Source organism: Halichoerus grypus, chromosome 6 (genome assembly GCF_964656455.1).
Source record: "Halichoerus grypus chromosome 6, mHalGry1.hap1.1, whole genome shotgun sequence".
Taxonomy (NCBI): Eukaryota; Metazoa; Chordata; class Mammalia; order Carnivora; family Phocidae; genus Halichoerus; species Halichoerus grypus.
Window position 1 is genome coordinate 103,975,747 of NC_135717.1, and position 21,359 is coordinate 103,997,105.

At 37.6% G+C, this 21,359-nt stretch overlaps 1 protein-coding gene across 1 annotated transcript in view; it reads right to left on the reverse strand.

The window, feature by feature from the left end:
• Positions 1–452: 452 nt before the first annotated feature.
• The window catches only part of AMN1 (antagonist of mitotic exit network 1 homolog), a 71,648-nt gene continuing 50,741 nt past the window's right edge, over positions 453–21,359 (reverse strand). Inside the window, exon 7 of the mRNA XM_036099531.2 lies at positions 453–661. Coding sequence (XP_035955424.1) covers positions 588–661 — 74 coding nt within the window. The 3' untranslated portion in view covers positions 453–587. The remainder of the gene's footprint in view (positions 662–21,359) is intronic.

The following is a 21,359-nucleotide window of genomic DNA, read 5'->3' on the forward strand; positions in this document are numbered from 1 at the left end:
GGCCTCAGTAACATTCATATGCTAAATGGCTAAGGTGTATGATGTCCTGGGTTTATGACATTAAGCTATTCTATTTCTTTGTTTTATTGAAATATTAAATTCTGTGAGGATTTACAGGGCTGATGTTCAGCTTTGCTTTTGGCCAATGAGCATTTAAATACTTAAGGAAGGTAGGGCCCAGAAAATAGCTAGGAAGGTAATTATGCTTTTAGAGATACTAAGAATTCTCCTAATGGTTATTCATACTGGTAAATTTAACTTATGGCAGCTCAAATAGGTAGGTAGGAGAAGGAAATCTCCAGGAAAAACTGGTAATTTAAAACTTTGTTATTTAAGAAACCCAGTACTCCCCTCCCACCTCCCCCGCCACCCCCCCCCCCCCCCCCGCAAATACATCAGAGGGCATGCTAGGCTTACCATGTCAAAAACAATGACTCCGCAAACAAACAGGATAATAGCACTATTACATGTTTAAGGGTCTGTTAACTTCAAAGCAACAAGCACATTATTGGAAAGCCAATCTCTAAAACCATTGTTTCCTGGGAATGTAGTATGAAGATCATTGCTTTGATAAGCTTTAATAAGCATCAATAAACAGTCCACGTCACTTGCTTTAGTTTGTTGGGGCCTACTAATTGCTCCAGGACTTCTCGTGAATGATCTACAAAAGAAAACAATGACAATACATTAATTCACAATAATCAAAGATATTTAATATGTCCTCATGTATAAACTAGGGATGATAACCATGATACCTCATAGGGTTATTGAAAAGATTAAAGGGGATGATATATAAAGAACTGCAACTAAAAACATTTAACTAGTGGTAACCCTCATTATTAGCTGCAGTACACATATCATAGTAATACTTGTAAAAAAAGAATAGGCATTCATTGTTTTCTCTGTAATTTAGTCTCAATTTCACCAGCCAGAGAGTAAAGGTATAATTTCACCATTAACCTGTGTATAAACTTTCTCAGGGTCCTGGCAGGCAACAGACATACTAATGTGGTGTGCCTGAACAGGGTTTAACAAAGCGACTATTTACAAAGGAATGAGCAGGATTAAAGAACGCCAATGGGTGTGGTAAGACACTTTGGGAAGCTGCAACATGCCCAAAATGGTTAGGGGAGGGAGCAATTACTAGAATAGGACAACTTGACCTGGAGGCAAACATTTTCCACGTCACACAATACTCTTATAAAGCATGATTTTTAATAGATAATTATTATATGAATTCATTATAATTTAACCAATGTATATTATTGGACATTTAGATGGTTCTGAATTATTCTCAGTAGTGATTTTTAATTTGGTTTATACCTCTTTTGCCAAGTCAATTTTATAATGTCTTTTAAAAAATACGAGTTAAACAAAAATACTGATAAAATGTTACTACTTTAAAAATTATTCATAAGTTTACCAAACTTGTTTACTAGATACAGACTATGTTGTATATACAACAGCTCTTCAAACTAGTCTTGGAAATTTTCTAGTTTAGTGGTTGTTAGAGTTACAGATTTCACAAACCAATAGAAAAAAAAGTGGGCCCAACATACGGTTTCTAAATTTTATTTTATTTTATTTTTTAATTAAAAAAATGTTTTATTTATTTGAGAGAGATTGAGAGTGTGAGCACAAGCAGGGGGAGGGATCCAGGGCAGAGCGCAGAGGGAGAAGGAGACTCCCTGCTGAGCGGGGAACCCGATGCCATGTGGGACTCTGATTCCAGGACCCTGGGATCATGACCTGAGCTGAAGGCAGACACTTAACTGACTGAGCCACCCAGGCAACCTCTAAATTTTATTTTAAGCAAAACAAAAATAAGCCCAAACACCAAAACTTAATGTAAACAAGAGAACCAGAGTGTATGGAAATGAAAAGTAATTATACCAAAAAACAAAGGTTTACATCAGCAGCTAATTTTCAAAAATAGCAGCTCATAAGAGAACAAATGCAGTCTTATTGTCACAAAAATATCATTTATTACAGAGGAAATCCATTATATAGGAAATCTAGATTAAAGACAGGTTTCAAATAAGTTGAAAGTAAAAGCATGGACAAATGTATATCATGAAAACAGTAACTATAACAAAGGTGGAGTGCTTTACTAATAGCAGATATGGGGAATATTTCCCAACTCATTCTGTGAGACCAGTATTACCCTGATGCTAAAGCCAAATAAAGACATCACACACATACAAAGCTACAGACCAATATCTCTTATGAATATGTACTCAAAAATCCTCAACAATACACTAGCAAATCAAATCTAGCAATATATAAAAAAACTTGTATGCCATGATCAGCTGGGATTTATCCCAGGAATGAAAGGTTGGTTTAACATCTGAAAATAAATTAATATTAATACACTTCATTAGTTTCCTATCGCTACTGTAATAAATTACTACAAACTTATTGCTTAAAGCAACACAAATTTATTATTGTATAGTTTGGAGGTCAGAATTCCAAATTAGGCCTCATTGGGCTAGACTGGATCAGCACTCCTTTTTGGAGGCTCAAGGGAAAGAATTCACCTCCTTGACTTTTCCAGCTTCTAGAGGCCACCACATTCCTTGCATGCCTCCATATTCAAAATGAACAACAGTAGACAGTCCTTCTCATGCTGCCAATTCTATGATTTTCCTTCTGCCTGCCTCTTCCCCTTATAAAGACCCTTGTGATTACCCTGGGCCCACCTGGATAATCCAGGATAATCTCCCTATTTTAAAGTCAACTGATTAGTTCCATTTGCAACCTTATGGAATATAACATATTAAGGTTCTGGGCATTAAAACGTGGACATCTGGGGCGCCTGGGTGGCTCAGTCGTTGGGCATCTGCCTTCGGCTCAGGTCATGATCCCAGGGTCCTGGGATCGAGCCCCGCATGGGGCTCCCTGCTCCGCGGGAAGCCTGCTTCTCCCTCTCCCATTCCCCCTGCTTGTATTCCCTCTCTCGCTGTGTCTCTCTCTGTCAAATAAATAAATAAAATCTTAAAAAAAAAAAAAAAAAAAAAAAACCGTGGACATCTTTGGGGTATTATTCTGCCTATGACATATACCATATCAATAGAATAAAGGACAAAAAGCACATGATCATCTCGACACAGAAAACGCATTTGACAACACTCGTGGTAAAAACATTCAACAAACTAGGAATAGAAGGGAACTTCTTCAACCTAATAGTGTCTATGAAAGAACTAAAGTTTTAACATCATATTTCATGATGAAAGACTAATGTTTTCCCCCTACGATGAGAAACAAGGCAAGGATGTCTGCTTGTCCCACTTTTTTTTTTTTTAAGATTATTTATTAGAGAGCATGCATGTGTGCACACAAGCAGGGAGGGTAGGGGCAGAGGGAGAGGGAGAAGCAGATTCCCCACTGAGCAGGGACCCAGATCCCAGGACCCTGGGATCATGACCTGAGCTGAAGGCAGCTGCTTAACTGGCTGAGCCACCCAGGCGCCCCTGTTCTTCCCCCCTTCTATTCAGCATTGCATTGGAGGTTCCAGCCAAGGAAATTTGGGAAGAAAAAGAAATAAAAGGTATTCATGTTGGAAGGAAAGAAGTAAAACTATCTTTATTTGTACATTATGTAATACATATAGAATGTCCTGTATAATTACAGACTGTCCTAGGGGATCCACTAAAAAATGAAAACTAATAAGTGAGTTCAGCAAGGTTGCACAATACAGGATCAATATACAAAAGTCAAATGTATTTGTATACACTAGCAATGAACAATCCAAAAATGAAATTAAGAAAAGAGTTCCATTCACATTACCAGCAAAAAGAATAAAATACTTAGGGATAAATTTAACAAAAGAAGTGAAAAACTTAGTCTGAAAACTACAAAACATTGTTGAAAGAAATTCAAGATCTAAATAAATGGAAAGACACCTGTCTGTGTTCATAGATCAGAAGATAATATTAACATGACAATACTCCCTAAATTGATTGCAGATTCAATGCAATCGCTCCCAGAATCCCAGCTGTCTCTCTCTTTTTTCTTTAGAAATTGACAAGATGATCCTAATATGTATATGGGAATTCAAGAGACCCAGAACAACCAATACAATTTTAAAAAGAAAAATAAAATCGGAAACTTATACTTCCCAGTTTCATTTTAGTTGGTGTTTTTAGGATTATTTGGCATTTTTACTAATTATGAACATGTTATCAAACATACATACATATTTGTTTTCTGACTGCATTTGTGTCATCCTTTTGTAGAAATTTATTATTGCACATAAATAGGATGACATTTTTCCCTCCAGTACACCATTTTAGGTAATTTTAAAATTTTGATGCTAGATGGCAGTATTACATTACTCAAAGTCTCCTCAGGTACCTTTTTCTGGAGAAAATAGAGTATTTAGGATGGTGACTTTGAATAGTAGGAATAACCAATGCCTGTGAGTTTATTATGCTATAAAGAGAAACTGTGGGTTCTCTAACTATTTAGTGATCCCTTTCCAGAACACTGTAGTGTTTTTTTCCTCCTATCCTTCTGAGTTCTTGGCTGAGACCCCCCATAATAAAAGACAGATTAACCAGAGAAAAACAGCTTATCAATATGTATGCTTCATGTATGCATGAGAGATACCCAGGGAAAATGAGTAAACTCCCTGAGATGGCCCTAGCCACCACCTTACATACCATCTTCAGCTAAAGACAAAAGAAAGATATTGGGGTGGGGCAGGGTGGGAAGGCATCAAATTATAGGAGGTTATTAGAAAAAGCACAGTAAAAAGTAAAGGTAAGGTTTGCTATACAGATTTGTGTTGGTGTCGTCTCCATTGACAAGATTCTCTTGTGATTTAGAGTTACCCTTTTCTTCTAAGTATAGAGAGGGAGATACTTATAAAGGGAGATTTTTTTCTTTTCTTTTTTTTTTAAATTTTATTTATTATTTGTCAGAGAGAGAGAGCGCGAGCGAGCGCACAAGCAGGGGGAGCGGCCAGCAGAGAGAGAAGCAGGCTCCCGCTGAGCAGGGAGCCCGATGCGGGACTTAATCCCAGGACCCTGGGATCATGACCTGAGCCGAAGGCAGACGCTTAACCGACTGAGCCACTCAGGTGTCCCAAGGGAGATTTTTTTCTTTATAAATGCAAATTTCTCTCACAAAAGGGTAACTTCTGTTCTGTATTCAGAGCTTCTCTATTGTCTGCTGTTTCTCAAAAATAATCAACTCAAAGAAGTCCTTATCCTGAAGAAGCATATTGGGGTGGCATATTCTGCCACCCTTCTAAACACAGACTCTCTGAAAAAGACTCAAAAAATCATCAGTACCAATCACACTGCTGTTGCTTGATGTCACTCTCCTATTTCCGTCCCTTTTCTAGTAACAGTTAAGCCACTGACACCAATGGTTCTGGGAAATTGCTCCGCTGGGGAAAGAATTAGAGATTGTGCATCAGGTGACTTAGGTTTTTACTTCCAGTTCTACTATCAAGTATTTCCACTTAAGGTCATTCTCTGTTCCCTTATCCTTAAAGGTGTTGTGTAGATGAAGTCTAAGGAAGATTTTACCATCTCTCAAAATCTATGATTAATATAGATGGAGACCACTTTTTGAAAGAGATACATGGCGGGGCTTCTAGAGCACCAAGAAAAAGAAGAAACTGTGGGAAACAGAAATTAACTAATTTTTTCAAATGATCAATTACATTTGTAATTTAGATATTTTTGTAGACTACACAGTGAAAAAAGTAAGGCTGGCAGATTTTTACAAACAATGGTCAAAGTTCTAATGCCTCATTACAGTGTCTGGAATAAAGAAGTTCTGTGGCACGGAATTGATAATGAATAAATAAATAATAATGAGGAAACAATAATATAGGATTTAGGAAAAGTAAAATACAAAATAATAAAAGAGTTGTCCTTTAAGCAAGGAATCAACTTTAATTAAAGGAATCTCGGAAGCAAACCACTTGGGTATTAATGTTTGTTTTGGGCTCTAGGTGGTAAATCTTGACATATTTATGATCTAGGAATCTAAGTAAAGAACTTCCTTGTATAGTAATCAGGCTGAAACAAATCCTCACATATGACTAAAATTTGGGTCAATTCAATCAAAAGTAGCAGATTTCCTGTTGGTTTTTCCTGCCTTTCAGTGTAAAACATAAATTAATTTAGTGCTGTCTTATTGCTTTATTGCCCTTTTAAAATCTAAACCTCCATGCCTGCAAATACTGTGAAACATGTGTAGATAATTATGAGAAACTGAAATGCCTGTCTGTTGTAGATTAGTAAAGGTGTGTGAGCTGAACTTACTGATAATCACTGCAGACATAACTGAATTAAAAAGAATTTAATAAGTTGTAAAATTATTTTTCTGCTTCTATAACATCTAGAAAAAGTACATTATGTCAAAGAACAAAATTCAGCCAAGTAAATTATAGGCTTTATTAATTGATTCATGAATCAGGCAGCATCCCATCTAGCAAGTAGAGGGAAGCTCTAAGGAGTTGTACAAAATAGAAGATTTTTATAGGAAGGAGAGTAGGGCAAGAAGTTATTAGCAAAAGAAAAGTAGGGATTGGTTCAAACAAGGTCACCTTCTCATAGGGGGAAAGGCAAAGGGTCCTATTAGGTGGATTACCTCACCTTCCTCTGGCGGGATGAAGAGGGCCCATGTGATAGATTACCTCATTGGTGCTGAACAGAAAATTTTACATTGTTTGTCTTAAAATTTCACTCCTTTGAGAAACTGAAACTGCAGTTAAGTCTAAGTTTGCTCTACTGGGGCAAGTGGCTCTACCTTGGACCTGCGGTTTTCTTTCTAAAAAATTATAATTTACGAGACTTTAAATAGCAGTTTAGTTTTTTTTTTTTTTAAAGATTTTATGTATTTGACAGAGAGAGAGAGAGCACAAACAGGGGGGAGTGGCAGGCAGAGGGAGAGGGAGAAGCAGGCTCCGCGCTGAGCAGGGAGCCCGACGTGGGACTCAATCCCAGGACCCCGGGATCATGACCTGAGCCGAAGGCAGACGCTTAACCGTCTGAGCCACCCAGGCGTCCAATAGCAGTTTAGTTTTTATTTTCTTTTCTGCAGAAATAAAATCAGGTGTTTCAAACAGTTTCAAGACCTGATGTATAATGTGGAGTTCTGTTTATAGTCTGACTTTAAGGTTAAGAAATTTAAAAAATAGTTAGAATTATAGTAGAGAAGATAAACCTATTAATTTAGGGAATTTGAGGGGAAACTATAGTGACACTGTCAATTTGGGGGTGAGACTGCTTTGGGGATAACATTATAATTGAACATACTATGTACATATATTTTTATGGAAAATAAATCATATTGTCTTATATAGTCATATATAAGCAACCACATAAATATATAAGCATGAGGAAAAATGTTATATAAGGTATCATGAAAGAAGAAAAAACTTTCATTTACCAGGCCAACCTTGTAAATGAAACCATTTACCTTCTTTGGAGAAAAAAATAAATAAAAATTAAATATAAGGTGAATATATTACCCCATTTTATTTTCATTTAATGATGGTAGCAAAAATACACAATGGTAGTAGTGCTGACAGGAAAGGGGGAAGAGTAGAAATGATCTGGGTAGTTGAAAAACTTCAGCTTCTTCTCTTTATGAACCTTTTTTAATAAAGCAATGGTATATGAACTCTTTTGCATTATTATCAGATCTCTCAATTTTATGGTTGACAATTATACACAAGGGCAAGCTGAGGTCCATAGAAGTGTTCTGTGCTAAAAAAATTTTGGGAAATGCTTGGAATAAGATAGTTAAATAAGTTTCTTAGCTATAGTATTTCTCAGACCCTTTGATAAATTAACATTCATTATAATGGTATGCTGCATTTCCCAAACTTTTTGGACACACAAACGCTTTTAGTTCTGGGGTGTCTGGGTGGCTCAGTCGGTTAAGCATCCGACTCTTGGTTTCAGCTCAGGTCATGATCTCAGGGTCAGGAGATTGAGCCCTGCATTGGGCTTTGAGGTCAGCGTGGAGTCAGCTTGAGATTCTCTCCATCTCCCTCTCCTTCTGCCCCTCCCCCAGCTCATGCATGCTCTCTCTCTAAAATAAATAAATAAATAAATAAAATCTAAAAAAAAAAAAGCCACTTTTAGTTCTATGCTATTGTTGGGGAAGAAAAATATCCCTCTACCCTTTAAAATTCTTCTGGCTGCTGTCTGAATTAAACAGGAGATAGATTAACAGGAGAAAATCAAATTTAATTTGCATGTATGGAGGTCTCATAGATATGGGACCTAAGAAGTGACCAAGACAGACAGCTTTTATACTTTTTAGATGGAGAAACAAATTTTTTATGAACTGACAGGACAAAGAAAATTTATGTTTGGGAGCTTTAATTAATAAGGAATTCTAAACAGAATTGAGGCTGGGGTAGTAAAATAGTAAAAGTAACAAGGTTTGTTTATATAGACTTCCCCATCTCTGATGATAAGGATGTCTTTCTAGCTCCTGGTGCAGGGAGGGTACCTTTCACATGGGAGATTTGTTTCCTACTTTCGGGAGACAAAAGAAAGTCAGAGTGTTCTTGCATTGGCTGTTTCTTAAGTAACTTAAATTCAAAATAATAAATATACTCCATGGCATATTTTGGGGTGGCCTGCCCTAAGCTCCAACACTATACCTATGGTATTTTCTAGAACATGAAAACATGTCACTATAGTTAAGGGATTTCAGGGCAGATCAAGGAAAAAGATATGACCACAAGGTGGCAGTAGGACACAATAAGCTTTATTTGGGCTGCGCTTTGACAGATTTGCTTTCAGAAGTCCCTCACAACATGAGATCTTCCAGAGACAACAATGTGTGTGTGTGTGTGTGAGAGAGAGAGAGAGAGAGAGAGAGTGGTGGGGGCACTACTGAGAAGGGAAGGAGGGTAAAGGAATTCCCAGAGGACTGGAGAGGAGGTTTGTGTGTCATGATGTTGCTCAGCATCAAGATAAGTGAGTCTCTGGGTCAGAGAGCTCCAAAGGGCAAGAGTGGCTTGAGTGCAGTTTTTCAGGGTATGCAAAGCAGGCAGGCTCTAGATGCTAAAAATCTGCTTCTTTAGGCTGTATTTAAAATCACTGAATGAATAAAGATTCTGATGCTGGTGGCTTTTTGAATAGTCCCAATCTGCTATGAAGAAATAAACTATGTAGGGATGCCTGGATGGCTTAGTTGGTTAGGCATCTGCCTTCAATTCAGGTCATGATCCTGGGGTCCTGGGATCAAGCCCCGCATTGGGCTCCCTGCTCAGCTGGGAGCCTGCTTCTTCCTCTCCCTCTGCCACTCCCCCTGCTTGTGCTCTCTCTCTCTCAAATAAATAAAATCTTTAAAAAGGAAAAAAAAAGAAACTACATAGAGGCCATCTTTGGTTCATTTACATAGCAGTAACAGTTGGTAAATGCTGGCCTAGATAATCTTCTAGGTCAAAACTACTGTTATTCTATTCCAAGGATTTCAAACTCCTGTCATTTTAATGTGTACTTTCACTTCTAGTAAACCCACATGAAAATATAAGAAGTGATTTGAAAGGGGTATTGTGTTCCTGCTCCAACTGCTAAAGTTAACTGATAATTACTCTTTACTGTAAAGCAATGGTTCTCAAAGTGTGGTCTGTAGATCCTACAGTCTGAGACCCTTTTAGGGTTGTGAGCTAAGATAGTCACTTTATTCATGGAACATCATTTTTACTTGAAAGAACAGCTGACAACCTAAGGTTATTCAGACTTGGGTACTTGTCAGACTATTTCTTTTTTTTTTTTTTAATTTAAAATAAATTAATTAACATATAATGTATTATTAGTTTCAGAGGTAGAGTTTAGTGATTCATCAGTTGCATGTAACATCCACTGCGCATTACATCAAGTGCCCTCCTTAATGCCCATCACCAGTTACCCTGTCCCCCCACCCACCTCCCAGCCAGCACAGATTACTTCTTGAAAAAGAGCAAAATGAGCCTATCACTTCAAAGAAAACAAATGTCACAGTTTGTTGCCAATGATAAAATTTTAGCTTTCAAATGGATTTTGGAAAATTTGTAGCTATCATTATGATCTTGACAACTACCCAGTGGTGATATTAACAAATGTGATTTTTTTTTTGCTGTAATAAAATGTGTTGACATTGGAAGATCTATATTACTAAGAGAACCAATATTTTCCAAACTGCCAATGCATGACATTACAAAATCACGTATGGGTAAAAGATCCAATCAAAATACAAGACAGACGAATGGATTGTAATGTGAGTGTATAAAAAGTTCATTGATATATTTTCACCTTCCACACTGCAACTAACCTTTAAGAAATGACCGCTTACTGAGTTTGGGGGTAATATCAAAGAAGAGTGTCCACAGGGTAACCAGAAAGATAATGAAGGTAAAATTAGCAAAGGTTGATTTTATAATATGTTGCCTAGTCAAGTTATCCTGAAACAAATATAATAGAACATTAAAATAGAACTATTTCAGCTAAGGTTCCACGACTAGAGGTACCAGCTACTCTCTCCCATTCCAGTGAGATTCCAGACCTATATATGACTTGTAAATGCTTGGCTGAAATCTGATTTTGGAATCCATGGCACTTCATCCATTCAAAGATACAAAAGTGTTAAAGTGAGAAGGGATGGAGAGTTGGAAATTGAAGAAAGGATTTCTTTGAAAACAGCAGTGATTGGAGTTCTGGAAAGAGGGCTGGAGGTGCTTGCTTTTCCATTCAAGCCCAGTGAAAGGAAACTCTAAGGAGATCGGTTGGACTGATATGTCTCTTGGGCTTGGAGGACACAGGACACTAATATCAGACCCACATCTGAGAAAACTAAAGGGCAAAAGGCTATGGTGAGAGTCTCTGTAGCTAAAGAGAAGACTGAGGTTGGGACGTATCTGCACTCTTATTGCCTAAAGTATGTGTTTCCTGTGGACAGATGAGGGCTGCCATGGGTTTGCTTTATATTTTGCTCATGAAAGGAGCCCAACTAAGTTAGGAAACCTGAGCAGAAAGAGACTGAAGGTATATTGCTGGATGCCTGGGGAGAGAGGAAGAAAATAGTAGCTACTAACTAGAAGAGACATGCTGGCTTGAATCAAGAGAACTGCAGATAGGAGACATATGCAATGATGAGGGGCTGGTAGGAAGTGGGCCCTGAAGAACCCCAAAAGTGCCCCACTTTTGAGAGAGGACGGATCAGCTCACCCACAGGGCCTGGAGTGCTGACCCTTGATCACAGTAGCACTGGTCAAGTAAGACTTTTCCTTCCCTTACCTCTGTTCTTGCTTATACCAGTCCCACCCTGTATTAACATTGGTGGGATCAGAAACCACGGTGGGCAAGCTGGGGAAGGAAGAAGAGAAGTGAGGGATGGTAAAATACAGAAACCAACAATGTCCCCTTACCCACTGCAGCCAAATCTGAGCTGACTGGAGGAGCAAAAGCTTTAGCTTGAACTTGTTCGGACTACTGCATGGACCTAAGACATTCTAATTACTGAAACGAGAGGTTTCAGTGATACAGAATGACAAGACATTTTAACTATCTGAGAATGATAAGTCAATGGCACCTGAGATTTCATCTGGCAGTAGGGAAAAATTAGCCTCTTTAGAGCAGATTTGCAATAGAGTAGTGTGAAGAAAATAGAATCGCTTTACGAGTACCCCTTGCTTGTTCAAATATTGATCAAACATAGCTCAGGGGATAGATTTACACAACTTGATTGGTATTCTGGAAAGATTATCAAAGATTGCTGTTATACATTCCATATACTGTGGTCTCCTCCAGCTTAAAATAAGAGCCTACTGGTTAGAATACAATTTTCTGCCTTGTTTGATGACCAGAAAACCTCTGTTTGCCTTCCCACAACCCCCACGATAATATATGCAGGTACCAATCCTCTGCACTCAGTCCCATGAGTTTTTCTTGTTCTAAGTGATTTTTTAAAGATTATTATTACTAATTTTTATAGATAAAACCATTCACATGATAAAAATTCAAAAGGTACAAAGGGTGTATAATGCAGGATTTTCCTACTCTTGTCCCTCCACAACTTTCCCTGGAGGTAAGCACTGTTAACAGTTTCTCATGTCCTTTTTGGCTTTAGTTTTTTGAGAAATGTCTTGGCCCAAAAGATTTAGTCTTCATTATAGATGCCACTGATACAAAATACACCCAGTTGTACACTTGGTTTACACTGACAGTCCATACGTAAGAAAGAACAGAGGTTGTTAAGAGGATTTCTAGGATCATAACTCAACCTAGAGAGTAACTGTTTAGACTGTAATTAGAGAAATGAGCTGGAAGGACTGGACATCAGTGCTGACTTACAGGTCAGGTACAGGTTATCCTGTGGTATGTGGCCCATTGCAGGTGTAATGCAAAAGGGCTGAGGTGCTGTGCTTTCAGGACACAGTCATATATAGTATCATGGCTCTGTTTTTCCCACAATAATATAGTATTTTATTCATTATTTTATAAATTGTGATACCAAAATGATATTTTTGCAATTTTAAAATTTATATTCTTATATATCACTATTAGCTCTATTAGATTTTATAAGTAATAAAATATTCTTTTAAAGATTATATTTTTATTTATTTGAAAGACAGAGAGAGAGAGAGAGACAGAGAGAGCACAAGTGGGGGGAGGGGCAGAGAGAGAGGGAGAAGCAGACCCCCAGTGAGCCGGGAGCCCTATGTGGGGCTCCATCCCAGGACCCCGGGGTCACGACCTGAGCTGAAGGCAGACGCTTAACCGACTAAGCCACCCAGGTGACCCCTAAGTAATAAAATATTTTTAAAGGTAAAATCTTTATGTTTTACTATCTTTATTAGTCCTTTTTTTTTTTTTAAGTAGGCTCCACACTCCCACACCCAGCATGGAGCCCAACACAGGGCTTGAATGCTTGAACTCACAACCTGAGGTCAAGACCTGAGCTGACATCAAAAGTTGGACGCTTAACCAACTGAGCAACCCAGGCGCCCCTCTTTTTTCTTTAAAAAAAGTTTTTTTTTTTTTTAAAGATTTTATTTATTTATTTGACAGAGAGAGACAGCGAGAGAGGGAACACAAGCAGGGGGAGTGGGAGAGGGAGAAGCAGGCTTCCCCGCGGAGCAGGGAGCCCGATGTGGGGCTCGATCCCAGGACCCCGGGATCATGACCTGAGCCGAAGGCAGACGCTTAACGACTGAGCCACCCAGGCACCCCCCCAAAAAAGTTTTTTTTTATTGGAGTACAGTTGACACACAATATTACATTAGTTTCAGGTGTACAACATAGTGTTCAACATCTCTCTCTGTTATGCTATCATCACCACAAATGTAGCTACCATCTGTCACCATACAACAATATCACTGGTTATATTCCCTATGCTGCACCTTTTATTTCAAGTATCATGGCTCTTACACAGACCACATGGGCTGTGACTACTTTGTTCTCCTTCAGTGAAGTATCACATTAGCCTAAGAATCCAAATTGTCCTGAATACGTTATGCTATGCTCACCACAAATGTAGCTACCATCTGTTACCATACAATATCATTGGCTGTATTCCCTATGCTGCACCTTTTATTTCCAGTATCATGGCTCTTACACAGGCCAAATGGGCTGTGACTACTTTGTTCTCCTTCAGTGAAGTATCTATCACATTAGCCTAAGAGTCCAAATTGGTCTGATTCTCAATGGCTATAGTTTGATGAGATTAGAGTCAACAGGTCATTCAGCATATTTAATAGATGTAATATTTTAAGCTTGAATTTTTTTGTCTACATAAAACATCATGTTTATTATCAAGACCTCTACCATCATCATCATGACTAACATTTATTGAGCTTTCACTATGGACTAGCTACCATATAAAGTGCTGTCAGATAGTTATCATGACTAAGCTTATGAGGTAAATACTGCTATTATATCCATCTTACAGATGAGGAAACTGAATAATGGAATGGGTTGAGTAGTTTACTTAAGGTCACACAGTTACTAAAAGATGAAGCCAGGATTTGAACCACCCAATCTATCATACTAACCTGTTATTAGGGGGCATCCATGGAAGAGTAATATATGTATCTGAGGACAGCAAGTGAGGACAGCTTCTACAGCCTCATCAGTCAGATTCACACAATGTCCCATATGAATCTCCTATTTAAAAATAAAGAAAGGATAGTCAAAAGAAAAAACAGATTTATGATGACAGCATGAAAAAGCTTGGGAACTACCCTGATACAAAAAGAACCAGGGGTGCCTGGCTGGCTCAGTTGGAGGAGCATGAGACTCTTGATCTTGGGGTCATGAGTTTGAGCCCCATGGTGGGCATAGAGATTACTCAAATAAATAAAACAAAAAACAACAAACAGAGGTGCCTGGGTGGCTCAGTTGTTTAAGCAGCTGCCTTCAGCCCAGGTCATGATCTCAGGGTCCTGGGATCAAGCCCCATGTTGTCAGGCTTTCTGCTCAGCGGGGAGGTCTGCTTCTCCCCCTCCCTCTCCCTCTGTGCGCTCTCTCTCTCAAATAAATAAAAAATCTTTAAACAACAAACAAAAAGAACCAAATATCTACTTGCAAGAAACATTCAATAGAAAGGACTAATGTAAGTATGCAGTAATTTGGAAAGTATAGATGATTTAAAAGTTAAGTGCCCAACCATTTTATAGAGCAATATGGCAAAATCTGTTAAAACTGAAGATGAGTATACTCCAGAACCCAGCAGTTCTAATTGAAAATGTCCACTATACAGAGTAACTCTTGTATATGTGCCCAAGGAAACAATTTATAAATGTGCTCATTTTAATATTATTTGTAATAGTAAAAAAGTGGATAATGGGTAAACAAATGGTGGTTTATTAATGGAACAGATGAAACAGTTAACATGAAAAATATCTACTTGTATTAATAGACATAAATCTCAAACATAATGTTAGTTCAGACACTTTGGAAAACAGTATCGTCTTATCTTTTAAAGCTAAATGTGTACTTACTATATGATAATCCCATTCCTAGGTGTTTACCCAAGAAAAATGAAAATGTATGTCTACACAAAGACTTGTACGCAAATTTCTATAGTAGTATTCATAACAGTTCAAAATTAGAACCACCCAAATGTCCATCAAATGGTACATTCACCAATTCTGAACAAACTGTGTCATATCCACACTATGAAATACTACTCAGCAAAATAAACAAATAAAAGTAATGAAACAGTAACACATGCAACAACATGGATGAATTTCAAAAACATTGTGCTAAGTGAAAGAAGTAAAAGAGGGGCGCCTGGATGGCTCAGATGGTTAAGTGCCTTTGGCTCAGGTCATGATCCCAGGGTCCTGGGATCGAACCCCACATCGGGCCTCCTGCTGAGGAGGGAGCCTGCTTCTCCCTCTCCCTCTGTCTGCCACTCCCCGCTTGTACTCTCTCTCTCTGTCAAAATAAATAAAATCTTAAAAGAAAAAAAGTAAAAGAAAAAAGTAAAAAACAAAAAAACTGGGTATTCCATGACTCCATTTATATGAAATTCTAGAAACTTTAAAACTATAATGCCAAAGTAAATCACTGGTTGCCTGGGGATGGAAGCAGGTAGAGAACTGATTGCAAAGGGATGGGAGAAAATGTTGTAGGGTGATGGAAATGTGTTATACCTTATTGTGGTGGTGGTTAAAGGCTGTGTAACAATTACCAAAATTCATCAAACTGTACACTTAAAATGGGTAAACTTTATTGCATGCAAGTTATACCTTAATAAAGCTTGGAAAATTAAACATAATTTTGAATGAAAAGCAAACTGTAATAGAACACATATATTATAAAACTATTATGTGAAAGTTTAAAACATAAAACAATACAATATCTTGTTTATGGATCCATATCTATATGTGTCTATCCATACATAGGTAAAGTATACAAACACACAAGGAAAAATAAACAGGTGTCTTTAGAATGTGGTTACTTTGAAGGAAGAAAGGGAGAATAAATGTGCAGGGAGCTTTACATGTAACATAATTTTTAACAAGGAACTAAAATAAGTATGGAAAATGTTAAAATTTAAGTGGCTGGTCCACAGGTTTGTGTTATATTACTTTCTATCCTTTTTCATATGTTAGAAATATATATCCCTCGTTTTATGTCCTAATTAGGAATCCTTCTGCACTGGTGGTGGGAATGTAAAATGGTACAGCCACTGTGATAATAGTATGGCAGTTCCTTAAAAAATTAAACACAGCATTGCCATATAATCCAGCTATTTCACTTCTAGGTATATACCCAAAGAATTGAAAGTGGGGACTAGAACAGATTATTTGTATACTTATGCTCATAGCAGCGGTATTCACAATAGAGAATAGGTGGAAACAAGCATTGAAAGATGAATGGATAAACAAAATGTTTATGTATATACATACACACATATAAGCATATATATATAAACACATATAAACATATACGTGTGTGTGTGTGTGTATATATATATATATGAATATACCATATATATACAATGGAATATTATGCGGTCTTAAAAGGAATGACATTCTTTTTTTTTTTTTTTTTTTAAGATTTTAGTTATTTATTTGAGAGAAAGAGAGAGAGCACAAGTGGGAGGGAGGGGCAGGGGGAGAAGCAGACTCCCCGCTGAGCAGGGAGCCTGATGCAGGGCTCGATCCCAGGACCCTGGGATCATGACCTGAGCTGGAAGGCAGACACTTAACCAACTGAGCCACCCAGGCGCCCCAGGAATTAAATTCTGACACATGCAGGGACACAGATAAACCTTGAAAACATTAGGCTAAGTGATATAAGTCAGACAGAAAAGGACAAATATTGTATGATCCACTTTTTTTTTTTTTTTTAAAGATTTATTTATTTATTTATTTGAGAGAGAGAGAATGAGAGAGAGAGAGCATGAGAGGGGGGAGGGTCAGAGGGAGAAGCAGACTCCCTGCTGAGCAGGGAGCCCGATGCGGGACTCGATCCAGGGACTCCAGGATCATGACCTGAGCCGAAGGCAGTCGCTTAACCAACTGAGCCACCCAGGCGCCCCTGTATGATCCACTTTTATGAGTTATCTAGAATAGGCAAATTCATAGAGACAGAAAGTAGAACAGAGGTAGCTAGAGGCTGAGGGGAAGGGGTAATGGGGAGATATTGTTTCATGGGTAACGAGTTTCAGTGTAGGATGAGGAGAAAGTTCTGGAGATGGATTGTGGCGATGGCTGCACAACAATGTGAATGTACTCAATTCCACTGAATTGTACACAAAAAATCGTTAAAGTGGTAAGTTTTGTGTTGTGTATATTTGACCATAATAGAAGACATTTTAAGAATTCCGGAAGTAAGATTTATCTAATAGTTGACATGTATATTTATGGTATTAATATTTTTTCCTCCTGAAAAGTTGATATTAAGTTGGTATACTATTATAATCAATCATATCTTACAAATAAAGGAAACCTGAGTATATTGAAAACTCATAAAAATTGAGGAAAAAAGCATCTTGTTATAAATTGGCAAACATGTCCTATGATATAGATATAAATTGGCGAAGGCTACAGACAAAGAAATACAATTTGAGAACAGATGGAAGGAATAGTGTCCAACATTTAAAATATATTAAGGCATAAAAAAAAAAGATTCAATGCTGCAAACTGGGATCTTCGCAAAACTGTGAATTTACAACATAACCTTCATGGGAACCAATTTTATAATACGAATTTAGGACCATTAAAGTAGCCATACCTATTGATCTACTTGTTCTGTTTTTTGGAGTTCATTACAGCAATGGAAGAAAAAAGTATAAACCCCAACATATGATTATTTCTAGTAGCTAAAAACTGAAAATAATCTGAATTACCAACAACAACAAAAAGGAAAGAAATGATACATCCTATGAACAGATTTTGTTCTCTGATGTACCAATGTCTAGAACATAGCAGGTACTTAATGAATATTTGTTGAATAAATGAAATTCTACAGGCAAACAAACTTTTAACCATGAAGATTATAGAAACTTATAAATATGACTATAATATAAAGTTAATATGATAACATTTATTGAGGGACTATCTTGTGCCTGGAACTTCAGTAAAATTATGGGGATAAAATGATGATAAAATGATGAACAAAATGGTCTCTGCCCACTGGGAACTCAGATCAACAGAAATTTCAGAAATAATCATGACATTCAATAAATGTTGTAATATGTTGTTTGTCAATCTTTAGGAGAGGTCCTTAGACTTTTTTTTATTATTATTAAGTAAACTCTACCCCCAACATGGGGCTTGAACTCATAACCCCGAGATCAAGAGTCGCATGCTCTACTGACTGAGTCAGCTGGGTGTCCCGAGGTCCTTAGACTTTTGATCGAATTTATTTTCAAATTATAAACAATTAAGCAACACTGATAATATAATTTCCAGGAACAGAACATATGAAAAGCAACAGATTAAAACAGAGCACGTGATAAAAGGTAGGAACACATACTGTCCACAAGAGAAAAGTCAGTAAAAAAGATGAAAAAGTTTATATTTCAATTTGAGTCAGAAATTGTGGTCACAAAAATACTAGATGCTATGAGACAAAGGTTAAAGTATATTTACTCTGTTTAAGGAAGGAATTAAGTTCTAATAAAGTTTAGAAAGATTTCCGTTGAAATGTTTTGGCACTTATAGAAATAAGATTTGGAAAATTGAAAAAAATAAAAAATTTAAAGTATGGCACTATAATCGCCAGCACTTATTGGTAACTGAATCTTTTTCTTTTTCTTTTTTTTTGTATTTTTTTGAAAGATTTTATTTATTTATTTGACAGAGAGAGACACAACGAGAGAGGGAACACAAGCAGGGGGAGTGGGAGAGGGAGAAGCAGGCTTCCCGCTGAGCAGGGAGCCCGATGTGGGGCTCGATCCCAGGACCCTGGGATCATGACCTGAGCCGAATGCAGATGCTCAATGACTGAGCCACTCAGGCGCCCTTCTTTTTTTTTTTTTTTTAAAGATTTATTTATTTATTTGAGAGACAGAGGGAGAACATGCCCATGGGGGGAGGGGCAGAGGGAGGGAATCTTCAAGCAGACTACCCACTAAGCAGGGAGCCCGATGTGGGGCTCAATCCCATGATTCCCGTGGAATCATGACCTGAGCCGAAGGCAGACGCTTAATGACTGAGCCACCCAGGCGCCCCTGAATCTTTTTCTAAGTCTGCTTAGGTTGGTAACCAGCTCCTAATTTTGTAATACTGAAGTAAATACGTAGGTATGTTTCCTATCACTGCATGACAACTAATTTCCTGGTGGTTTTATTAGGGAATGATAAACTATGTTAACTGTTTGGGAACTTTATTAAAAATGATGATTATAAGATAATGTTATTGTAAGAACTAAATAACCTAATGAATATAAAGCAGTAGTAAGTGTGGAGGCTGGAATATAGTTAGTGCTTAACAAATGTTAGTGTTTCAAACAGTAAACATTATGGCAGAGTTTATTGCCCCTACAGTTAGCATGCAATTTGGAATTTGGAACTCAGTATAAGAAAATATGGTAATTTCTTAATCAAAAGATTTGTAAAAATATATATGCTATACAAAAGATTTGTAAAAATATATACACTATATGTACATACACGTGTACACACATACATATAAGCAGGATTTAGATATAAAAAGATAAAAAAATTGTCTCTGGGCAATAACTCAAGGGGAAATATTTTGGCAAAAACATGGTACTGTTATTCTTTTATGATAGTTATTGCTAACATTTATAATTCATTTATAGCCTGTTTACTTCCAAAAAGAATTTATGTGGCTGATTTTTTTTTAAGATTTTATTTACTTATTTGAGAGAGAGAGAGAGCATGAGCAGGAGGGAGGGGCAGAGGGAGAGAGAGAGAAGCAGACTCTGCGCTGAGCAGGGAGCCTACCTGGGGCTCCATCCCAGGACACTGAGATCATGACCTGAGCAGAAGGCAGATAGATGCTTAACCGACTGAGCCACCCAGGCACCCCTGATGTGGCTCATCATTGAAAAGCACATCTATATTATTATTATTATTATTATTTTTAAGATTTTATTTATTTATTTGACAGAGAGAGAGACACAGGGAGAGAGGGAACACAGGTGGGGGAGTGGGAGAAGCAGACTTCCCACTGAGCAGGGAGCCCGATGCGGGGCTCCATCCCAGGAACCTGGGATCAGGACCTGAGCCGAAGGCAGACGCTTAATGACTGAGCCACCCAGGCGCCCCATGAAAAGCACATCTATATTAAATAAGACTAAAAACCTCACTATAAACCGGGAAAGGAGGAAACCAAAATCCTGGGATAAAAGGATTCTTAATATATTTAGAAGCAGTTTATAGGTGCCACATCAGTCACTGAATGGAAGGCCTGAACACTAATTTAGGATCTTCTTAAAGAGCTGTACAATGTGGCTGTTGGGGAGGAAAACCTTTTTCCTCTTATTAGGTTCTATCTTTGGGAGCCTGTGAATTAAAATGACAAAGACAGACAAGCAAGAGAAAAGGCAAGTTTGGTCACACACAAGCTCACAAAGAAAGTGGTTCAAAGAAATGGCTGCAGTATAGAGTTTATAGATCATTTTCATAGGAGAAAGGGAGGGGGAGAAAGGACACTTAGAGAAAAACAGATGACTTTTAGGAAAAACAAAGTGGGCTTTTAGAGAGTAGATGGGGAGGTGTGATAGTCTTGTGACAATTTTCTTTTATGTCATTTCTCATCTGACTCCTCCAGTGATAGGAGTGATCTTCCCTGGGATTGGGTAGTCTTCCTTGAAGGGGGTTTGATGGCAGCTGAATTCTTTTGGAAGGCTCTGTTTTTAGGCAGATGGAGGGAGAGTGTTTCAGACAAAGCCTCTTTTTGCATCTGTTGATTCTTAAACATCTTTAGCTCAAAATAATTTTTATGTGACAGGCATATTCTGGATCCCTGCATGTATATTAAGAAAGTAGGATGGCAAGCCACTAAGTAGGCCTGGTAATGAAAATTCTAAAGAATATCACTTTACATTGATGAACTTTCATAATCTTCACTATAATAAGATTATTCTTCAATGTGTTAGAAGCTAAAACTTCTGGAAAATGAGGACTTTCACTGGAAGTAAAATGGGTTTTTATTTGAAGCCTGCTTTACCTCCTAACTTTACCAGTTTTTCCTTACTCTGGAAATAACGAGGTAGAGGCAAAAACCAAACCAAACCAAACCAAAAACACGCCATGGAAACACCTAATTGATAATAAGGCACTGGTTGTTTTCTACATTCAAAAAGCAATTTCTGAGGATAATATAAAAATTTAGTTAGCATCAACTTTATAGATATCTTAAAATTACCTCTAATTTCTTGGCACAAGATCCATTAACAAGCGCAACCACGCCATCG